The sequence below is a fragment of the Haliotis cracherodii genome, unplaced genomic scaffold, assembly GCF_022045235.1.
Source record: "Haliotis cracherodii isolate W230 unplaced genomic scaffold, xgHalCrac1.p SCAF_13, whole genome shotgun sequence".
In the NCBI taxonomy this organism is placed as follows: domain Eukaryota; kingdom Metazoa; phylum Mollusca; class Gastropoda; order Lepetellida; family Haliotidae; genus Haliotis; species Haliotis cracherodii.
The window spans coordinates 29,655,620-29,678,387 of NW_027266268.1; the positions used below are offsets into that span (position 1 = coordinate 29,655,620).

Here is a 22,768-nt window from a genome sequence, read left to right on the forward strand (position 1 = left end):
GGCCTACAGTACATGAATGCATGATAATTTAATCATGTCATTGAGTAAGTGCACGCTTCACATATTCATAAGATTCATTGCATGGGAAAATGAACACTGACAGATTTGTAATTGTGACAGTATTTTCAGTCTTCATTAGTGGCTAAAAATTATACAAGTTAGGATCCTTGAAAATAAAAATCATTAATGAATTGGTTTCTAATGTTAACATAAAAAACAACCAAATAAAAAGAGATATTTATCTGCCATATTATTAAAACTATATAGTTGACGGATTCTGCCTTCACTATGGATTACAAAGTGTCTGCCTGATGCCATAAGGAGTGAGTGAGTGTGGTTTTACGCCGCTTTTAGCAATATTCCAGCAATATCACGGCGAGGGACACCAGCCATGGGCTTCACACATTGTACCCATGTCGGGAATCAAACCCGGGTCTTCGGCGTGACGAGCGAACGCTTTAACCACTAGGCTACCCGATGCCATAAGGATGCTGTCAGAGCTGCATCTAACTCGGGGAAACGCCACTCGCAATTTCTGTAAGTTTATTTCAAGCAAATAGCGCTCTCGATTTAAATTTGTTTTAATATCTGAATAGCGATGTGATTTATTAGATAAAGGTAGCGATGAGTCTGTGTGAAATCAGTGATACATCGTCCTGACATTTTTAGATTTTGTTCAGTCCAAACAAAACCATATCAATGCAGATGAACTATTCATGTTGTATAACACACGATGCCCTGTCTCACCATAGACCATTGTATTTGTAGTGCTTGGTTTAAACTCAATATTAAACCCAATATATACCTACAGTAACCCACCCACCCTCCAGACACATCCTCAGACGACGTATGGGGATTCATTCTTCACAAACATGGAACGAAGTTTAAAATAATTTTAATTTACATCAATAGAAACACGTCCAAAACACAGGACAGGAGGTGAGGTGAGGTAAAATGGGGTTTAACGTCGCGTTCACGATTTTGGAACTTATATGGCGACGTGCATGCAGGTGTATGGATGATGCGTGTGTGTGTGCTTGTACAAGTCCGATTTTATAGTGCTAGCCTACTGAGATACAATGCCGCAGTTTAACATGAGTACCCCACTCAGATACAGTAGACTGACCCCGAGCCGACCAGTCCTTGTTTTAGCCCCTTAATGCCGAGCGCCAGGCAGGGTAACAAGTGCCATCTTTGAACGTCTGTGGTATGACGCGGCGGGGGATCGAACCCCGGACATTTCGCTCTCTGGGCGAAGCTCTACCACTACACCACGGAGGAGGTCAGGACAGGAAACGGAAATGCAAAAGAATGTAAACGTAAATTATCATACTGAATACTCCGAACATAGAGCTGTTCCCGTCAGGGCCAATGCCTATAGATTGCCTACTACTCCAACTGGGAACGGGGAGCGCGAGTTGCCCAGTCATCTGAGGCGCTGCAATTCGCTGTGCAGAGTTGCGTCTCTTGTACCGCTAGAAACATATGGTTGTGTGTTCGAATCCCGGTTCGACCCGATTATGTTTCTAGATTTGTCACCACAATACCCGTGCTCGTGGGTTTCACCGAAGTGGTAAACGTCTGAAACCTGCATCACGTCAGGCTTTCTTCCCACATTAAGCTGACACGCCGTGATGTAACTGGAACACTGTTAAACGCGGCGTTAAACCCAACTCACTCACTCACATGGACTCACACAATGGCGGCGACCAACTACAACGACATCACAATTAATGCATCTGTTTTAGGTGAAAAAATTGCAGACCACGAAAAACCAAATTACTGTTTACCGTTAAGTTTGACAGTACTTTCCCGGCATTTCTACTTATCTTTTAGTGTAAGAAAATTTACATTGATCCCATACAGGCGTCTAACGGCCCCCATTCGATTCGCAGAACTGCTTTCCTTAGGCGCGCCAGAAACTTATGCTCGGGGGTTCGAATCTTCTTGATTTGCCAGCACCATACCCATGTTCTAGAGAATCACTAATGTTGCAGATCTCGGGCCTCCCAACCACAATAAGCTGACACGATGATAAAGCGAAATAAGGCGTTAACCCCAACTCAATCGTTGATCCAAATATCATTAACTAAAAACAGATAGATTGTTCCCTTTGGAACAAAAGTACGTAGTGAAATAGTCTGTCTTACATACCTTGATACAAATACATCAAATACAGCCCATGCAAGTCTATAATGTTTGGCAAGTCTAGATTACTGCAGTATCTGAAAATGAAGAGAGTCTCTGGGCTCCCTTTTATTATATTTTTATTAAGATAATTGAACAACTGTTTTTTTCTGTACGATATGTTCATTTCTGAGATTAGATGTTAGTCTAGTAGTGAAACACTGATCGAGTAACCTTCTAAAAAATCCGGGCTAGTTTTAAATGCGAGGTGACACGCACTTGTATCCCCTGCGTAGTGTCACGCCACGGCGGAAGCGGTTAAAAGGTTGTCTGAATCACGTGATCATATAAATTACTATTTAGAAGTGTCGCTGTTGATGAGGAGAGACATTGAGAAACATACTGTCTTTCTTTGAGAACAAACTTGTTAGTGCCGAATGCTGGTGGTCTAGCCGTCAACTGGAACATTCCCCGAGGCTGACATAGGTCACGTATGTACATTCAAGTCTAAAGCCAGTTAATGCTTGGGTTTACCTACTCGACCTACAGGAGCTAATTATAAAGTCGCAATCATAAAATAAAATATAAATTGTATATTATATACTTTTATTTGTCCGATCATTCTATAAAACTTTTTTTCTGTTCTGTTGCAGTTTCTTTTTCTTTCAATAATGATATATATGCAGTGGCATTTGATATATAATCATTGGCAAGTCCGAACAGAAACTTAGTAAACATCCTTCAATTCAAACAGATTTAGCATATAGTTTCCCTTCTAAACCGACGGAGGGGCGGTCGGGTAGCCCAGTGGTTAAAGCGTTCGCTCGTCACGCCGAAGACCCGGGTTCGATTCCCGACATGGGTACAATGTGTGAAGCCCATTTCTGGTGTCCCCGGCCGTGATATTGCTGGAATATTGCTAAAAGCGGCGTAAAAACCATACTCACTCACTCACTCTAAACGGACTTCAACAACTATATGCTAAAAGAAATTGACAATGTCTAACAACACAAACTTGTATTTATTCGACCTACCCAATATAAAGTGTTAGAAAACAGTCAGCCAACCATAAAAGTGTGGGTAAAAGAACGTATACATTTGAAGACTGGATTTGGCCCCAAAATATAAACGTTATAAAAACTTTACTCGGTTGAAAACAGTCGCCGAAACACAGCAAACTGATATTTCTCATACTTGTATAAATTCAAAAGTGAAAGGTGTCTTAATAATATTTTTCTTGTGGTTGCTTTTCATGTACTAATGTTAAGTTTCAGTAGAATATCCCTTTAGGTCCTAAAACAACATCACCATCGAATAACCACTTCTTTGGTTCATCTTAGTCATTATCAAATGTGGGTGTAACCTTTCTATTGCCCGCCAGTTTAAATAAACCTGACTCATGAAAAAACACTATATATTTTTCAATACATTATGAAATGAACAAATACTAAAAGTATATGTAGATCTAGATCTAGTCCGTGGTTTGGATTATAATTATCGCTGACGGGGGGTATAACTACAAACTAATAAATACGTCCATATCAAGTTTGGTAATTAACAAATCAACCAAATTGGTTTCCAAAACCAAGTCAATCTAGATTCAGTAACAACTGGTCGTACAATACTGACATTACATCATCAGATGAGCTTGAAAGGTCAGTGTGACATCTCGTCTTCTCGGTGACGTCTGTACTTCTATCGTGACGTCATTGTATGACGTCACATAACTTCCGGTAGAATGAGTACACACAAGATTCGACATTATGCAAATCTTTCATTTTGCCTGGACTTTTGACCACCTAAGTATTATCTATGCATTGCTCGTAGGTAGGTATGAAGATAGTGATCCATATTTATTATTGTACATGTTATAAGCTTGCGTACTGGACAAAAACAAGGTGTTTCCAGGGTACTGTTCGCGTTTTGGAAAGGATACCCTCAAAATGGCGACATTAGCGAAGAAGGCCTATTTAGTCATGTGATGAATAAACATTAATATCGTCCGTTATGTTGAAACAACAAAAGCCACTCGATATTTCATATATGCCGTTCTATTAAATTATGTTGAACTCGCAGTAAAGCGAGTTGAAGTGAAATCATTGTCGGTGCCTCATTTTCAAATAAGCCTTTGGGTTCCTAGTTGTAGTCGAATATCCACAGCTATCTTAATTCTATGGTTTCGCTTCATGTTGTTGTTTTTGTCTCTAGAACTATTGTTTTTATCCGGTTATCAGCTGCAGGTGCTGATGGGTTGCATCATTTCTTTCTCTCCCGCCAACCCATCTGCCTTTCAGTGTAATTGCTCCGAGGCCAGCGTTGACGTGAAGAGTTATCTCCCTTACCTATCTCCCTCAGAATTCCGAATGAACGACGCACTCACAGTTACATTCTGTTCCGAATTAGATTCTGCCAGAGAGAATGAAGAGATTAAATAAAAAAATATAATCTAATCCTGGAAAAAATAATTTTGCTCCGTTTTCGCATCAGCATCGTGATTAAGTGCGAGGGGTGACAAAAGTGCATGAGTTGACAGTTGCCAAACAAATATATTTCAAGTTGCTTCACCATTCCCTGCGCTGCTTGATTTACAGGCTTTCGCCGGACGAAATACGATTTGAGAATGGACCCAAACGATGTCATGGGGGAAGCAAACATATATATGTTCCAGTCGTTAAATTTATCAATATTGTAGATTGCATATTACATTGAAACCCGTATCTAGAGTAGGCGGAAGGCTTCTGAGCATGTACAGTGAATATTATTATTTTATAATCGTGCCACATGTCGACAGCTTAAGACACCAGAGTGAATGCCCTGGGTCCCCCAAATATATTACTGAGACTCCCTTGGACAGGAGAAATGATAGACCCATGTGAATAATGTAAGCAGGGTGTGTAAGGGGATAACCCCTTCCTGTGGAGATGTTGGCCATCAAGCAAAGTGTCACCCTCGATTAGCCAGTGCATCATTTCTCCAAAGTATCATAAATATTGTCCATAATTAGTACAATGTGGATATAATACATTTGATAATCGAGGATGGAAAAAAGTAACTGTCTCCCAGAGAAATAATCACGTTAAAAGTCCAACATAGTTTTTGAACTATCAATAATTTTGCTGAAGATAAAGACATTTTCGTGATTTTATAAACCATGATAAGATAATCTATATAATTATGTATCATTACCAAAAGTGAATGAATAGTCTATATTAATTTATACAGTTGGTCAGTCAATGACCAAGGTAAAGAACTTATCTGAATCTCTGAGTCTGACAATCCCAATTTCATCATCGGACACCATTTTATGTACTGTGGTGTTTTATGCTTTTCAGCAAGTATAGACTTTCCAAAATATATATTACACAAAAACTAAAAATGCGAGTATAGATATTTCTGTAAACCAGGGTTTCAAATTGGTTCCTCTCCTAGGACATTGACTGATTGTCATGCGGGATGTCTTGAAGATGTTTTCTGAAGAATGTCCTGTCAAAAGTTGACAAAATCTTGAAAATGTTCTATTACCTTTGACTCAAGCAAAATCACCTCAGACACGTGATGAGTTTATTTTTAATGCCATGGATGTGATTTGTGTCAGTACAATGTCCCATGGAGAAATGGTACACTGGATCATCGAGGATGATACGAGAATAAGTATTTATTTCAATTTCGCAAATCATTTCCAGATTTTCATATGGTTCATTACTAGGATACTGACAGCTTGGGATTGTCATCCAAAATGTCCCAATGATATTTTGTTCAAATTTGCTAAATATATTGAAGCATGACATAGTTATTTCCTAAAAAATAATTCATACTGACGTAGTTGAATATTATGACACGAATTATTGTTTAAATGTCATTTCGCGTACCTTCAAATTCACCAAGAAAAAAAATATTCTGTATTTCGACCACGGTTAATTCTTTTTCAATATTGATCCACAAGCTAATAAAAGAAGCTTAACACTTAAGTGGGAAGAAATTCAGGGTAATTTAAAAACGAAATAATGACAACCAAAATAAAGAAATTACAAAATATTGCACACCATAAAACAGTTTCAAGTTGTTGATTCGCGATTTTATAGATCATTGATTCAGTCGACAACAGTTCAAATTTTCTTGACTAAATGTCCTGTTTTCAAAATTGCTTTGAGCTCTGTCCACCAAATCATGTGACAAAGTTCACGCTTCCTGTCTGCAGAGTTGATGCTATTCTAGCAAAAACACTTGTCAAAATAATAACAATTTTTACTGTGATCATCCGTTATCACAAAAACCATAACACTTGTGAGTGAGTATGGTTTTACTGCGCTTTTAGCAATATTCCAGCAATATCATGGCGGGGGACACCAGAAATGGGCGTCACACAGAGTGATCATGTGGGAAATCGAACCCTGACGTTTGGCGTTACGACCGGACGCATTAACGTCTACGCTACCCCACACGGGTAAATTGTGTGAAGCCCATTTCTGGTGTTCCCCGCCGTGATATTGCTGGACTATAGTTAAAAGCGGCGTAAAACCATCACTCCGTCATATCGCACATGATATAGTGTAAAGTGTATATAATCTTCAAATTTATTCAATTATTTTCATTTGTTGTATCTGTTGTCATTCTTCATTGTCAAATGTTTATCAAAATTGTTTCAGTTCTCGACGGCGTTAACACACAGACTTCACACGCTCCAAGAAAGCCTGAATTTTCGCAAGAGGTGAACAATGTTCGCATAATAGATACGTCGCGTTACCATGGGAAATCCTACGAAGAAATCCAATATGTATTTGGTGGGAATACAAATAAAAAGACTGACCCATCACCACAGACGCCTCCCAACCATGCGGCCAGTCCAACAAACACAAACAAACACGCTGAGAGTCATGGACAACCTCATTCTGTTAGAAAATCGCAGCAAGTCGTTGAGTCAAATTCAAACGAAATTGACGGCGTGAGGAGTGGAAAACGCCATTTTCAACTTGGACATGCTGACTTGGCAACCGTTTCTTCCACGGTAAAAACTCCAAACATGTTTGTTGGTAACGGAAATGTTTCTCACATTGTGAAAACATTGACGTGGAAAGAAATTCAGAGACAGAAGTTTTCCCACATGGTCCAAGGTGAGTTTATGCATTGCAGTGTTCAAGTGAGAAATTGGTTTTTTTAAAAATGTTAATCAGAGTTCGAATATTCCTTCTATTCGTATCAGTGGCAGGTCAAAATTGTTATTTCAGAATTGATATAGTCTGACGCCTACCGTTTGTTTGTTCGTTGTTAAACGCCGCACTCCGCAGCATTCCAGCTATATGACGGCGGTGTGTAAATAATCGAGTCTGGACCAGACTATCCAGTGATTGACATCATAAGCATTGATCTATATAACTGGGATACGTTGACATGCATCAACCAAGTCATCAGCCTGTCTACCCGATCCCGTTAGTCGTCTCTTACGACAAGTAGGGAATGCTGAAGACCTATTCTAACCCACGCATCACAGTTTGAAATCAAATGTATTTATTTACTTTGTGACAAATGAACGCGCTGATTGCACAGTATATAAAATAAGCCCAGGAATTTAAAAATTGAAAAGAATCTTATTTATGATACTGACTAGGAAAGCCCAAAAAATCCTAACTTACAACAGCTTGTCTAGCTCATGATGACATTGCATTCACCGACCTTTAGAATTTGGAGTAAAAAACTATCCTGATTTTATTTTTGAACTGGTCCATCGTTTATAAAAACACTGCTAGATGTCATTTAAGACAGAACGTGTAAGCGTGGAGTTCTTAAATGTAACATTTAACGGTTCTTCAATACATTTCAATCCCTGCTTATCAATAACAGTGAACATGTATTCAAAACAATTAACAATCCAGCCCTGCATGTTGGTTCCTTTAAACCAATCCGAGAAATGAGAACTCGAAACGTTACCGAAAATAAACAAACACCTGGACTTGTCCCGCGCATACATATTTATCGTCCAGATGTTTTTTGTGTGGTTATTCCTATTAAATTCACACGTATTTATCAGGAGGTGCGATTAAGGAATATGGATTACTTAGCTGGAACATTGTCTGATCGTACTGGAATATTTCCAGACCGCAGTCAAGGAGCTCGAATATATTGCCGAGTGCGAAACAACAAACAAATCTTATTAAAAACCTGTTGAAGCGTCGTAAAATCACACTTTTACATCCAGGGCGACGGCGATTCCGTCTGGAGAAGTCAGATTGCACGTTGTTTTTACAGAGTCGCCGATGTTGCTGGGGGCAGGTGTTGGAGTGGCCGGGAGTTTGATAGTGTCACTGATGGTAACCGCCATCTACTTGATTCTCAAACGACGCAGGTGAGAATGTTGAGGAGAAACAGAGTTAGTGAGTGAGTTTGTATTTTGTGATCTCGCATTGTGTCAGCTTCAATCTCATTAAAATCCCATGTTTGTTCTTTGTTTGTATTTTAACGCCGCTCTCAGCAATAATCGAGCTATATGACGGCGGTCTGTAAATAATCGAGTCTTGACTAGAAAATCCAGTGATTGACATCATGAGCATCGATACACGCCCCCCTTTACCAAATAGCTGTGCGTCCCCCTTTTCCAAATAGCTGTGCGTGCCCCTTTTGCAAGAAGCTTTATCCGCTTTTGTTTTCCTTAATCATTCGCGAATCATTGTGTGATGCAGGTTACGGGTTGGTTCTCAATCATCTGGATGGTAGCTATTTGAATGTTTTCTGTTGAAGGACTCGATGTGCGAAGTTACAGGAAGTGAGTTTTGGCACACCCAAAGAGGAGAAACCTATATACATCAAACTGTCTCAACTACATCGACCTAAACTTAGCCCCAACTATGTCGTCACAGTGTAAGTAGCTGACAGTGCCCCGTGGGGGATACCGGGGTAGAATAGGTCCCCAGCAACCCATGCTGCTCAAAAACGTATGATTACATGGCGTGAATCGTTGCTTTAAACTTGTTAAAAACATCAGTCAATGTATTGTTTGTCCCAGACTTGATTATTTACAGGCCACCGATAAATAACAAACACAATTACCCCATGTACATTGGCTACTGTTGCCAAAACAAACCACAAAACTACCTTTAAGATTGCTCATAATCTGAATTTCGTATTCATACGGATGAGTGAGAGGATGTTGGTTTCAGCCATTTCACGAGGGCCTGTAAATAATTGAGACCCGAGGAGATCCGGGGTAGAATTGGTCGTTAGCAACCCATGCTTGCCGTAAAAGGCGACTATGCTTGTCGTAAAAGGCGACTAACGGGATCGGGTGGTCAGGTTGGATGATACATGTCATCGATCCCAATTGCGTGGATTGATGCTCATGATGTCAATCACTGGATTGTCTGGTCCGGACTCGATTATTTTACGGACCGCCGTCATATAGCTGGAATATTGCTGAGTGCGGCGTTAAACAACAAACAATAAATGGAGTCTGGGTAAGTCAACCAGTGCTTGGATGACAAACGGTCAACGCTGTGCGTGACATAAAGTAATAATAATTAAAATAATAATAATGCCAACAATGGGTGAATGTTGTTTTACGCCCTATTCGCTGTCGTGGCACCATGGCCTGCAGTAGGTCAGGTCCCTCATTGTAACACAAGTTTCATTATTCTCCTCTGACATCACCAGGGGATTCCCCCGGAATTCCTACGTGGTGTATTCGCCAGAATAATGAAATGTTTCCACCTGTCAACTGCCTTTGGTAACTTTACGTTTTAATGAATTCGTTTATTCCTATTGGAAATAAATGTATCATTATCTCGGTTTCACACGAAAGGTTCAGGTTCATTAATTCAAACGTTTTGATGATGACGTTACTATTATATATTACAGTATTATTTCTGTGAAGACCTTATTATTTTTGTGATGACATTACTTTTGACAAATAATCCAAATACTTCCTCAAACTCTGAGTGTCAGTACAGTTTGACATTATTTGCTATCATTGTTCAAACGTGCTGAGAAAATAGTCTTCAAATTAAGTTTTTCTTATTGTCATCGTTTCGTGGTTTTAGACTGGACGAGTCCAACTTCTCTGTGGACAGTGATGGGAGTTCCGAGGAAGAGCTGTTTGATCTGTCGACTGTTGTGGGGGGGAGTGCATGCCAGAAAAACAGGTAGGTGTTTCCCTTATGGTGGTATTTTAGGTTTGGGTCAGATCAAAATATGTTTTAAGCACCACTATGGGTGAATGGTACTTCGTTTTTTGGAAAACTTCACGAACTATTTTTTCAGTAACATGGAACATTTGGAAGAACACGATTGTATCCAATGATGAAATGTTTTGTGCATGCGACGCAAACATTTATTGATTTTAGTTGAATTAAATGTATAGTAATGAACATGAAATACTACACTTTGCAGTGTCCTTGTAATAGGGTCAGAATACCCTGCCCTACTTTGTTTAAAGTTGGTGAAAAACTAGAAGTGGGCCACACTGTGTAACCTCGTTTGCCATACTGTGGAACCTTGTTAGTCATCTAAACTACCGGGCAAAAGAAAGTATACACCCATAAAATATTTTGCTTGTTTGTTAAGTTTGTTTGTTGTTTAACGCCACACTCAGCAATATTGCAGCTATATGACGGCGGTCTGTAAATAATCAAATCTGGACCAAACAATTCTGTGACACAAAATGAGCATCGATCCACGCAATTGAGATCGATGACATGCATCAACCAAGTCAGCAGCCTGACCACCCGATCCCGTTAGTGGCCTCTTACGACAAGTATAGTCGCCTTGTATGGCAAGCATGAGTTGCTGAAGACCTATTCTACCCCGGATCTCCACGGATGTATACACTCATGTTTGATGGCACACTGAAAATGAAACAAACGAGAAATGGAGAAACGCTGTGCAGAGTTGCGTCCCCTGGACACACCAGAAACTTATGATTGTGGGTTCGAATCCCGGTTCGCCCCGATTTGTCAGCACCATACCCGTGCTCGTGGGTATCACCGATGTGGTAAACGTCTGAGACCTGCATCACCTCGGGCTTTCCTCCCACATTAAGCTGACACGCCGCGATATAACTGGAATAATGTTAAAAGCGGCGTTAAACCCAACTCACTCACTCACCCACTCAATTTTGTGTTTTGGATTCGGGTATCATATTTTATTCTGAAACATAGGTTTGCAGTGTTTCGGCGGCTGTTTTCAGTCTCGTAACTTTTGATTTGATTTTTTTAGGTCAGATCCAATTGATGTATGCAGTACACTACAGTTATCACGAACACAATGGGACCACTTATTTCAGTTCATTATAACCGTAGTTCGTTATAAGCATTTCGACTTAATTTCCTCTCTAGTCATCGCATTTAAAGACAGATTTATCCACTTCAAAGACCAAAGTCTAATCACTGTTTTACTGTTGTTATTTAGGGGGTAAATTGGGGTCAAGATGTTAGTACTTAATCCAATTAATTACTTGCCTTTGGTTTTTTTTTGCCGTTTGAAACAGCCGCGCGTGCCCTTCAAAATCCAATTTACATTTTGCCCTTTTTACGAGACAATTGTAAAGCCTGTTCATGTATGTGACAGTTGCCGAAAGGAGTCGGTGCATAAGAAATTGCTGAAAATGTAAACAGGAGCGCCAAAGTGAGCTTTCCGCCATATTGGCCAGTGTTAACTATTTTCATTGTACAATATGTACCAGTGCTTTTTAAGGGAAACAATTCACTTGCCTTTGCATGTTTTTGTGACCGATGCAACCGGTAGGGCAGGATACGCTCACATTTTCTGTAGGACCTGTTTGCGTATTTTCTAAAACATTCTAAACGATTCTAGGGTTATTGGTGACGTTTCAGAATGATCATTTGTGATTTATTACATTACAGATACCCGTGATCACTAATATCCTATTTTTGTAATTACATCCTTCGAGTAAATATCCGATATTGAGATTATTTTTCAAAACATCCACGAACTAACCCCATCAATGGTGATTTAGTAATGTCAGAAATGACGAGATTAACGATGTACCTAATAAATTCAAAACTGCGAAGTGTATTTGTGTGCGTGATGTCTTTTAACTTATATTCGACTTAAAAGTGAGGGTTGAGGAGGAGACATATATGTCACCGTAGCGTCCAAGGGGTTAATCAAGTTGTTTTTCACCTATAAGGTTAGAAATTAACGAGTTCATAAACATCGTATGTGCTCTAGTGCAAATATGACCAGTGTATTCTTTATGTCATGTGGACGTTCTTCGAATCTTATTGTGACGTAAGGTCGAAATGACGTTACACTAGAAACGACGTCATAGCTGAAGCTGTTGACGTCAGTCGACAATTATGGTTTTCTAAGACGGCAGTCGTGATCAGTACATATTTCTAAAGGGGAGCTAAAATCAGTGTGACACAGATGCTCGTTTAATAATCTCTGTTTATTAGTTGCCCGCGAAGAGATCACTCGTTTAATAGTCAGTCATGATCAGCAACTATCATCTCTCATCTTCACAGTTTTCGGATTTTCAACAAGACGTCAACACCGACGAAAGACAACCACTTCAGGTGATGGCGATTGTTTGCTGGGCTGTGATACCCTTGAGTGATACAAAGAGCAAGAAGGACGGTTGGGGCAGTGTTTAATAGCTTAGCAGTACATTTTGATCAGAAATAGCAGAACAGTGACCATATGTAGCGTTTGTAATATAGCTCTTGAACAAATCCTGATCATTGGTGGGAACAAGCATGTTTTGATTCAGAGTCATTAGCCCTGTGAATTCTGAAGAGATAATGTCTTGCAGTGCGAGGAAATGCATGAGAGAATTAAGTAGCAAGGACAAATGGAGACAAGCAGGCCATGACATAGCTGATAGCTCACTTAACTTTCAGTCATGTGAGCTAAACAGTCCTGTTTTAATGAGACTGGACAGGGGTTGGGCGAGGCATTACCAGGTGGCAAGATGCCTATAAAACAACACATTGTATGTGCATGTTTCAATGTTGCCCCAGTAGGTGAGGTGAAATGGGTTTTAACGTCGCGTCCAAGATTATTGCATTCATATAGGGTCTGCTTGTACTTGTCCGGACTAATGCCGATTTTATATAGTGCTAGCCCACTGAGATACCTTGCCGCAGTATAAGTGAGTGAGTATGATTTTACGCTGCTTTTAGCAATATTCCAGCAATATCACAGTGGGGGACACCAGAAATGGGCTTCACACATTGTGCCCATGTCAGGAATCGAACCCGAGTCTTCGGCGTGACGAGCGAACGCTTTACCACTAGGCTACCCGACCGCCCCCTCTCCGCAGTTTGGTTTGTTTGTTGTTTAACGCCGTACTCAGCAATATTCCAGTTATATGACGGCAGTCTTCAAATAATCGAGTCTGGACCAGACAATCAGGTTTCTGACATCGTGAGCATCGATCTACGACACGATGACATGCATCAACCAAGTCAGCGAGACTGACCACCCAATCCCGTTTGTCGCCTCTTACAAGCATAGTCGCCTCTTACGGCAAGCACGGGTTGAAAAAGACCTATTCTACCCCGGATCCTCACGTAGTTTAACAAGAATACCCCACTCTGACACAGTATACTGACTTCGAGGCGACCAGTCTCTGTTTTTAGCCCTTTAATGCCGAGCGCCAGACAAATACCATCTCCTAACGTCTTTTGGTATGACGTGGTCGGATCTTCCGCTCTCCAGGCGCACGGTCTACCACTAGACCACGGAGCATATATACCAGTAAGGCGCACGGTCTACCACTAGACCACGGAGCATATATACCAGTAAGAATGTATCGTTATTTAGTACTACTCGTATGGCTATTTATTACACCATTTCTTGAAAAGAGTATTTTCATATATTTTATGTGTATAGCGAAACTGTTTGTGGGTGTATCTGGATATCACAGCATCAGCTGACATACAGTGCATGTGTACCTGAACCAAAATCTGGGGCACCTTTCACTACACGCAATAAGTGTTGTGTGAATTGTGATATTGTCTTTGTATGATAAGGTTATCATTAACTTTCATACCGATGTGCATACAATTACAAGACAACAGACTGAGAAAGTGAGTTCTTAACGCTTAGCTTGAATAAAATCTGCCAATTAGTTCTATCCTAGTCTTGTGATGACGGTGTATAGCCGAGGTATATATACATCGAGGTAGTCTAGGTGTTGAAATTCAGTGTGCACAGACGGTTGTATCTCGCGATTTATAGAATAAGGTCGAGTCGATATGTGCGAAAGGTGAGTGAACATTATTTCAGTTATATCACGCCTTGTCATATCGGTGTGGGAGAGAGGTGAGTGAGTGTGTTAAACTTTAACGTCGCCTTTGCATTATTTCAGCCGTATAGCGTTGGGAACAAGTTGATATATACATAAGTAAGTTATAAAGGCAAAGTTGTATTTCAAACCAAATTTGTCAAACATATTTGTGCATAACAATATTGTGGAGGCGAGGTGAAATGGTATTCAAGATTATTGCAATTGTATAGTGACGTCCATGTGTGTGCTTGTACAAGACCAACTGATGCCGGTTTCATAGTGCCAGCCCACTGGGATTATATACCGCAATTTAACATGGATACCCCATTCACACAATACAGACCAGTCCTTGTTTGACCGCTTCTTGCCGAGCGCTAGCTAGGCAAGGTAACAAGTACCCTCATTTCACGTCTTTTGAAATGACGCGGCTGGGTATCGAACCACTGACCTTCCGCACTTAGACCCTCTCCACTAGACCAGAGAAGCGGTTGGCGAGAGATGAAATCTCTTAGCGATGCAGGTCTAAGACGGTTCCACTTTGGTTAAACCCAGTGGTATGATGCAAACTAACTTAGGGTAATTTGGGGTTCGAACCAAGGATCACAGATAAGCCCGCCAAAAGGGTGCAAATAGCTATATACATTCCAAAGAGATGTGTACACAATCTAACAAACTCCGCACATGATATATGCAGCAAATGAAAGACTTTATTTCCAAGTAAAATACCAAGTAAAGAATTTTTTAATATAAAATCAGAACTAGAGATGACTACGGGAATGTAATGAAACTTATATAGGAATGTACATTTTTCAATATCTTTTGATTTAAGAACTTTGCAGAAAGCAAATCAGTTAAAGTTCTTTAAAACAAGAATCGAGAATGTTTTACTCTTTATCATCACAGAGTGGGTAAAATATCTTAGATTACAAATACATAATCTCATTACAAATAAATATGTAATAATTATTTTATGAATTATTGAAACTATTATCTACTTCAACATGAAAATTGATAATAAATAAGGACAATTTGCCACAAAATAAATATTGCTTCATAAAAGACTGAGGCAGAATGCCAAGATGAATGAATGATTAAATAAATAGTACCTTAAGACCTTAAGTAGCACAGGATAATCGAAGATTCTGTTACGTATTCTTCAAAGCAAAGAATACTTTGTATGAAACAAGTATTCAAACAAAAACATAACAAGGAATACGTAACTCGAAAATCAAAATTATCAACTTTCCTCTTATCGATTTCTCTGACATTGAGCCACCCAACCCATTGTCCTTTTCAAATATCCACTCGTTTGGTTCGCAAAAGACAAAACCAACGAAAACTCCATTCGTGTCAATATAAACCGTTCTCCCAGTTCTAAAAACCAAAACAAACTGGAACGTCAGTTTTGTCGAGGACAACACCATGTCCTTCCAAATTTCCACAAAATTGAATTAGATATTTTCCAATCAAAAATCTCACGCCTCGTCCCTAGTATCTCTGGGGTCCAACCGGAAGTACTGCATTTGGGTTGACGTAGTCCGACAGAGAGTTTGCATTGTAACTTGCGGTCGACGTGGGCTGGCCGTAGTACTGATAAAAGGCATTCTCCACGTACATCCCATATGCATCTCTCTCCAGATTCGACATCCTGGCTGCTGCGTTGCCGACAGGGGTTGAAATGGGGTAGTTGTCGGGAGAGAGAAAGGTGTTCGGGTACATGCGGTTGGCGTTGCTGTCAAGATCGCCGTAAATGTGCGACTGTATGTGCACTCCTTGAAGGTGCAGTGGAGAGCTCGTGTCGCGGTTCGGATCTGGATAGTCAAATTAAAAGAATATCCTCAAGAATAATGACATCACAGACGGATACTGACATAAATTGCTTACACGTAATGTAAAATACACATTATCTTACCTTGTACCTAACAATACTCGTTTCTAATTGGTTACTGAATGTTTCCCATATACACTAACATGGAAGATACAAAACTGATATACCCCGAACTTGTTACCAGTGCGAATACAATGATTGGAAACTAAACTATCAAATGCAGTTTAACGAACTTAACCGAGCATATCCGAGTGCAATGCAACGGTTCGCTAGACATACTGATGAAGACATTTTAGATAAACGGGCAAGATCTATTCGTATTTAGGAATGTTTAACAATCAAGTCTCTACGCAAAACACTTAACTTCCTATCCGGAGTATGTACATATCAAATACCGCCATTTGAAAGTAAAATATACCTTGTATACCTAGTATATATGCTGCTTGATCTGTAACTTTAGCATATTTTAATTTTTCGATTTACAGTCGAAGTCAAAAGCCGTCTATCAATCTAAAAAAATATATGTAATTTTTTTTTTCACCTGCCCTTTTGTTTGTTGATAATTAAATTGAACCAATAGAACAGTTTCTACAAAATTCAACCAAATTAATAACTGCTTAAATGCATGGTATTATCTGAGTTCATTGAAAATCAACACCCTAGAGCGCTGTGCCTTAATAAATTCGAAAAGAGGATCAATTGTTACCATTGGCATCCGTCCTCCCATCCGTGTCGGACTGCATGTAGATCAGCCCCTGGCTGGACTGGGTGGTGGTGGGGGAGGTCATGGGGAGGGGGGAGATGTGCATTCGCTTGCTGCCAGATTTAATGTCCTTGAAACTGTCTGTTGATTCTGAAATTGTAACCAGCAACATACTTTAAAGCCAAGCAATGATGAGAGAGTCGGATTTAACCTCTCTTTGAGCAGTTAGATCAGTATCAAGGTGTGTCAGCATAATGTTTGTTGTTTTAGGTCGCACTCAGCAATATTTCTATATTAAGGCGGTCTGTATATAATTCGGTATGGACTAGACAGTCCAGCGATTGATATTATGAGCATCGATCTATGCGATGAGGATACGATGACATGCACCAACCAAGTCAGCGAGCCTGACAGTCGATCTCGTTAGACGCCTCTTACATACATGGGTTGCTGAAGGTCGATTCTAAACAAGTCGGAAAGACTTCGCCTGTATCCCCCTCCAAAAGTTATATATGTATGCATTGCCACTCGATGATCTTATTTGAGGGGGGATACGAGCGGAAATATTACCCATAAACATCTGTCAAATTATTATTTTACTTACCTTCAAAATGACATAGTATTTCATCAAAGCATTTAATGATTTGTTTGTTTGTTTGTTGGTTGGTTAACGCCGCACTCCTACATTCAAGCTATAAGACGGCGTTCTGTAAATAATCGAGTCTGGACCAGACAACCAAGTGATTAACATGATTATCGATCTACGCAAGTGGGATATGATGACATGCATCAAACAAGTCACCGAGCCTGACCACCCGATGTGGTTAGTCGCTTCTTACGACAAGCGTAAGCACTTAATGATATTACCTCCTTAAACAGACAAGTATGATATGAAAAAATATATTCTAATATAGTTTTTGTATAAACCATCTTGAATGTCCTGTATATGAACACTAATTTCTGTTCATGTACCACCGACGATGGTCGTTTCAGAGAATAAACAGAGTCCAGGTTGCCAACATTCCTGAGCCACGAGCATTAAACTGCGATACATTTCCGTGTTGTCGTTCAACGCCAGCTGCATGCACACCACCCGTCGCAGAGGTCACCGATGTTTGACTTTTTGCGATGCAGCGGGGTTGCATGCCGCTTGTTATAACTGACAAACTATGTTTATGCATTCAAGTTCATTCCACGAATGTCTGTTTTGGGCATCAAGGCAAAATAACGACAACAATTATTGAAAATTCATGGATTGACACTGCCTGGCTATCCATGGTCCAACTTGTGATAGCAGTTCTTTGAAAACTGTGGTCGCCATTCGAAAGTAACGGCAGTGGTATTTGGGATGAAATCTCATTTCTTGAACCATATTCCTGTAATGTTCGAAAGCTTCGACATAGTATTGGACGAAAGCATGTTCCGTCGACGGTTATATCTGCATATGCTTTTGTTTGTTTGTTGTTTAACGCAATATCCCAGCTATATGACAGCGGTCTGTAAATAACTGATAAACAATGCAGTGATTGACATCATGGACATCGATCCACGAAATTGGGATACGATGACATGCATCAACAAAGTCAGCGAGCCTGACCACCATATCCCGCCAGTCGCCTTTTACGACAAGCATGGGTTGCTTAAGACTAATTCTACTCCGGATCTTCATTCGTCATCTGTATATGCACCACAAAAACACTGAGGTGAGCTCGCGTCATTTTCAGAATCAACGCGGGAAGTTTACAAAGGTCGCGCGTTTGCGATGATAGTTCATCGCACCCAACTTGTCGCTGTCGAACTGTGGTAGACTGTGACGCGAAGTGCGTAAAGGTCATGCCCCACGTGCATCAGTCAGTGACTGGCCCACGAGTTGATATTCCTTGTATCGACTGCACGGATTATGCAGATCTGCGAGTTCAAGTGTCAGATCCTTATGTTGCTACAGTTTGTTTTGTGGTTAGTCGATGCTTTCATGAAGAGTTACCCCTCTTTCCTCCCGCCATGGTCATCTGCGCCTGCGTCGCTCGAGTGGGCGTGGACATTGGGCTGTGACTATGAGGTATACCCATGTCAAACATGCTCGAGCCAGACGCCATATTGCTGCCTTCACTACGACCACTGCAAACACACAAACACAAGTCATGAATATATTTTGAACAAAGCACTGATTACACTGTAGATCACCTTGATATGAAGTCAACAGTTTAATGTCAATAGCCGCAAGAGATGCTGGACTGTACCAGCATTGTCTCTTTTCTATCTAAGTACAAGTACTTAATTTGAAACACACACATATATAATTATACATAAATAAAGGGGCAATAAGGAATATGAATCCATGATCAAAAGATTCTGCACAGTGAAGGGCTTCCTTGTTTGTTTCATGTTGTATAACCCCGCAATATTCTGCTATATGACAGCGTTCCGTAAATAATCGAGTCTGGGCCAGACAATCCACTGATTGACATCATGAGCATTGATCCACGAAACTGGGATGCGATGCCATCCATAAACAAGTGAGCGAGCCTGACCACCCGATCCCGTTAGTCGCCTCTTACGACAAGCATGGTCGCCTTTTACAGCAAGCATGGGTTGCTGAAGACCTATTCTACCCCAGATCTTCACGGGTATGACGGGCTTCCAATGTGTGAGAAGCCTGAGATAACGCGAAGGGATACTGTTCACAATACTGCCCACACCATTGCTGCAGGCGATAATGAAAAACACGTACCTGGTGTCCATGGTTGAAGATACTCGGGTGGTTGACGGAGATTCTGGGGGGTCCGGCTCTCTCCTCCCTGACCGTCTTGCCGAACCCCGCCCTCCATCGGTTTTTATTTTGGGCAGTACTGCCCCCTTACTCATAAGCGTTATGACCTGAAAGCACAAGCGTGGGCATTCCCGGCCTGTAAACAAGTGATTCTGGACCTGGGAAACCTGTGGTTGATAATATATTACAATGGGTAAACCACAAAACGAACCCCGCGATTTGTTTGTTTCTTTACTGTTTAACGCCACACTCCGCACTATTCGAGCTCTATGAATAATCGAGTCTGGAGCAGACAATCCAATGATGACACCATGAACAGCGATCTACGCAAGTCAGCGAGCCTGACCACCCGATACCGTAAGTCGCCCCTTACGGCAAGCATGGGTTGCTGAAACCAATTACATGAACATGCCCTTGTACTGTTAAATTCGCATGTACGTTTCAAACCTGAGTATACAGTGTAATAAATACTGGTATATATCAAAGGCCCAAACATCTTCACAATCTTTCTCTGACTTAGCACAGAACTTTACTCTCTCAAAACAACAATTTGTGACCTCGTTGCTTATACTTTATTAAGACGATGACAAAATGCATGGCACGTATGGCGTTTCCCACTTTGCTTCTTATGACCGTTCAAGGACAAGGGCCTACCTGGTTTTGAAAATCTGCCGGTATGGCGGCATTAACTATCTTCAGATAGTCAACCGTCATTTCTAGGATGGATGCCATGTCCGTCTTCCTGCCCCTGATGTACGGCAGGAGGACCCGCAGCTGGTCGCAACTGTCCTTGATCCTCTCTCTAGATGACAGAGGGAAAGTGAGCGAGTGAATTTGGTGTAACGCACCATTGAGTGAGATACTATGGTTTTACGTAGGCCGCTAAACGATATATTCCATGACGGGGGACATCAGAAATTCGCAAACATATTGTACCCATGTGGGGAATCGAACCCAGGGCTTCGGGGTGACGAACAAACGTTTTACCACCCACCGCATATATGAACAGTATTTCAGTTATATCACACCAGGTCAGCTGATTTAAAAAGGAAAACTCGGAGTGATTATAATGGTTCAGTCAGTAATGCTATTAGAGCAGGGGTGTCAGTGCGAAGCTATACAAAGTCGTTGATCCGGTAAGGTATCATTGTTTTGAGAGCGTGTATCATGTATCCAACAAGGTATCCGCATGTTTTGACGCGTTTAATCATAGTGAGTGAGTGAGTTGGGTCTAAGGCCGCTTTAAACAGTATTCCAGTTATACCGCATGATGTGGGAGGAAAGCCCGAAGTGATGTTGGTCCTGGACGTTTACCAGTATGGTAAACCAACAATCACGTGTGCTACATTTTGCCGAGGCAAGGACGTTTAAAAGACCGTAAAAGTACACTTTCCACTCTTGCCTAACAAGGCTCGATTGTCGCGCCACCAGTGGCTATTACGAGTTGTGTCCCTTCTATGTCCCTCATATTGACAACCAGATTCCATCTCTCATATCACTTGCACTTGCAAACGATATGGCGGCGATCTCATCAATAATCAAGATCTATATTGTAACTAAACGGGTCTTACCTCACGAAGTGCATCAAATCACTTGAGCAAACACATGAAAGGATTTGGAAAGTATCTGTTCACGCCCACACGGTACACATGCTTTGCAAGTTTACGAACCGGATGTTCAGTTCATTACTCCCTTACCTCGTGAAGATGGGATATGGTGGTGAAAAAATATGAAATAAATTCGGGGCGAACCGGGATACGAACTAACGATCATAGGTTTCTTGTGTGCCCAAATGAAAAAACCTTGCATAACGAATTGCGGCGCCTTACACGACTGGGCCACTGGTGCCCCCGGTTTAATCTGAGACGAAATTAGTGGGCATTGCTTACACAATCCAATGAGGCATTCTCCAAACCAGAGCGAAACATGGGGGTGCAAACTACCCAAGTCTAAACGTGAAAAACACACAGAACTGGTTGACACATAAGGTGTCCGAAAAAAGGGGAGTAGTGCACACACTCTCTGGACCCTCTACGAGGGACGACTATGGGATTCGAACAAATGATGGGCGGATCCTGGCAAGGCATCGCTCTGCGGCCACTGTACCTAATGTATACAGTACCTGCGTAGTTTTTCCTTTGTGGTGTGATCAGCCGAAGACGCCATTGTCGGTCGTGCGGGTCGCGGCTGATAGGTGACAGACTGCAAGTTGAAGTTCCTGCATCGGCAGAAGAGGAATTACATATAAAAGAACACACGACATCATTTTCATAAGATTTCAAGGATTTACAGCTTTCATTAATTTATACACATAATCCGGTCATTCGAAAGCTGAAGGGGAAAATATGGCACACATCGAATCAGCAGAGTCTTTTTTATGATTGTTGTTTAACGCCGCACAATATTCCAGCTATATGACGGCGGTCTGTAAATAATCGAGTCTGAACCAGACAATCCAGTGATTGACATCATGAGCATCGATCATCATGAGCAGTTGGGATCGGTGCCATTCATTAACCAAGTCAGCGAGCCTGACCACCCGATCCCGTCAGTCGCCTCTTACGACAAGCATAGGTTGCTGAAGACCTATTCTACCCCGGATCTTCACGGGTACAGCAAGTCAGCAAGTGGTCTTAGTGCTTGAGTGAGTGAGTGAGTATGGTTTTCCGCCGCTTTTAGCAATATTCTAGCAATATTCCAGCACTATCACGGCGGGGGACACCAGAAATGGGCTTCACAAATTGTACCCATGTCGGGAATCGAACCCGGGTCTTCGGCGTGACGAGCGAACGCTTTGACCACTAGGCTACCCGACCGCCCCTCTTAGTGCTTGCATGTCAAAGTGTCGAAAGAAATACGAGTTTCCGTTTTTCTGCGGCAACATTGTTCCTAATCCTCTGTAAAACTCTTTTCAAGTATTCACGGCAACCAGTTTGCAAATGGTATCACAAGATTGTACAACAAATGACAAGAAAACCTTTGATGCGTTGTATCACCACGGCGGCAAATTCTTTGTTTATATCAGATTAAATTTACAATATAATGATTTCCCAAAATATTTAACAATCTGTGAACTCCCGTTGTGAACGTCGACTGGATGAG

General features: G+C 41.1%; 2 protein-coding genes across 2 annotated transcripts in view; one reads left to right on the top strand and one right to left on the bottom strand.

Annotated features, from left to right (window-relative positions):
• The first annotated feature begins 3,890 nt into the window (after nucleotides 1-3,890).
• Nucleotides 3,891-12,654, top strand: LOC139459155 (uncharacterized). The gene is made up of 6 exons (XM_071240611.1): nucleotides 3,891-3,954; nucleotides 6,774-7,238; nucleotides 8,371-8,467; nucleotides 8,860-8,979; nucleotides 10,155-10,256; nucleotides 12,600-12,654. The coding sequence occupies exons 1-6, from the start codon at nucleotides 3,891-3,893 to the stop codon at nucleotides 12,652-12,654; spliced, it is 903 nt and encodes a 300-aa protein (XP_071096712.1).
• Nucleotides 12,655-15,853: 3,199 nt separating this feature from the next.
• LOC139459157 (uncharacterized) overlaps nucleotides 15,854-22,768 on the bottom strand; it is a 28,058-nt gene continuing 21,143 nt past the window's right edge. The window contains exons 8-13 of the mRNA XM_071240612.1: nucleotides 21,789-21,884; nucleotides 20,321-20,468; nucleotides 19,628-19,773; nucleotides 18,881-19,014; nucleotides 16,900-17,046; nucleotides 15,854-16,176 (exon numbers count right to left, since the gene is read on the bottom strand). Of these exons, the coding sequence (XP_071096713.1) occupies nucleotides 15,854-16,176; nucleotides 16,900-17,046; nucleotides 18,881-19,014; nucleotides 19,628-19,773; nucleotides 20,321-20,468; nucleotides 21,789-21,884 (994 nt within the window). The remainder of the gene's footprint in view (nucleotides 16,177-16,899; nucleotides 17,047-18,880; nucleotides 19,015-19,627; nucleotides 19,774-20,320; nucleotides 20,469-21,788; nucleotides 21,885-22,768) is intronic.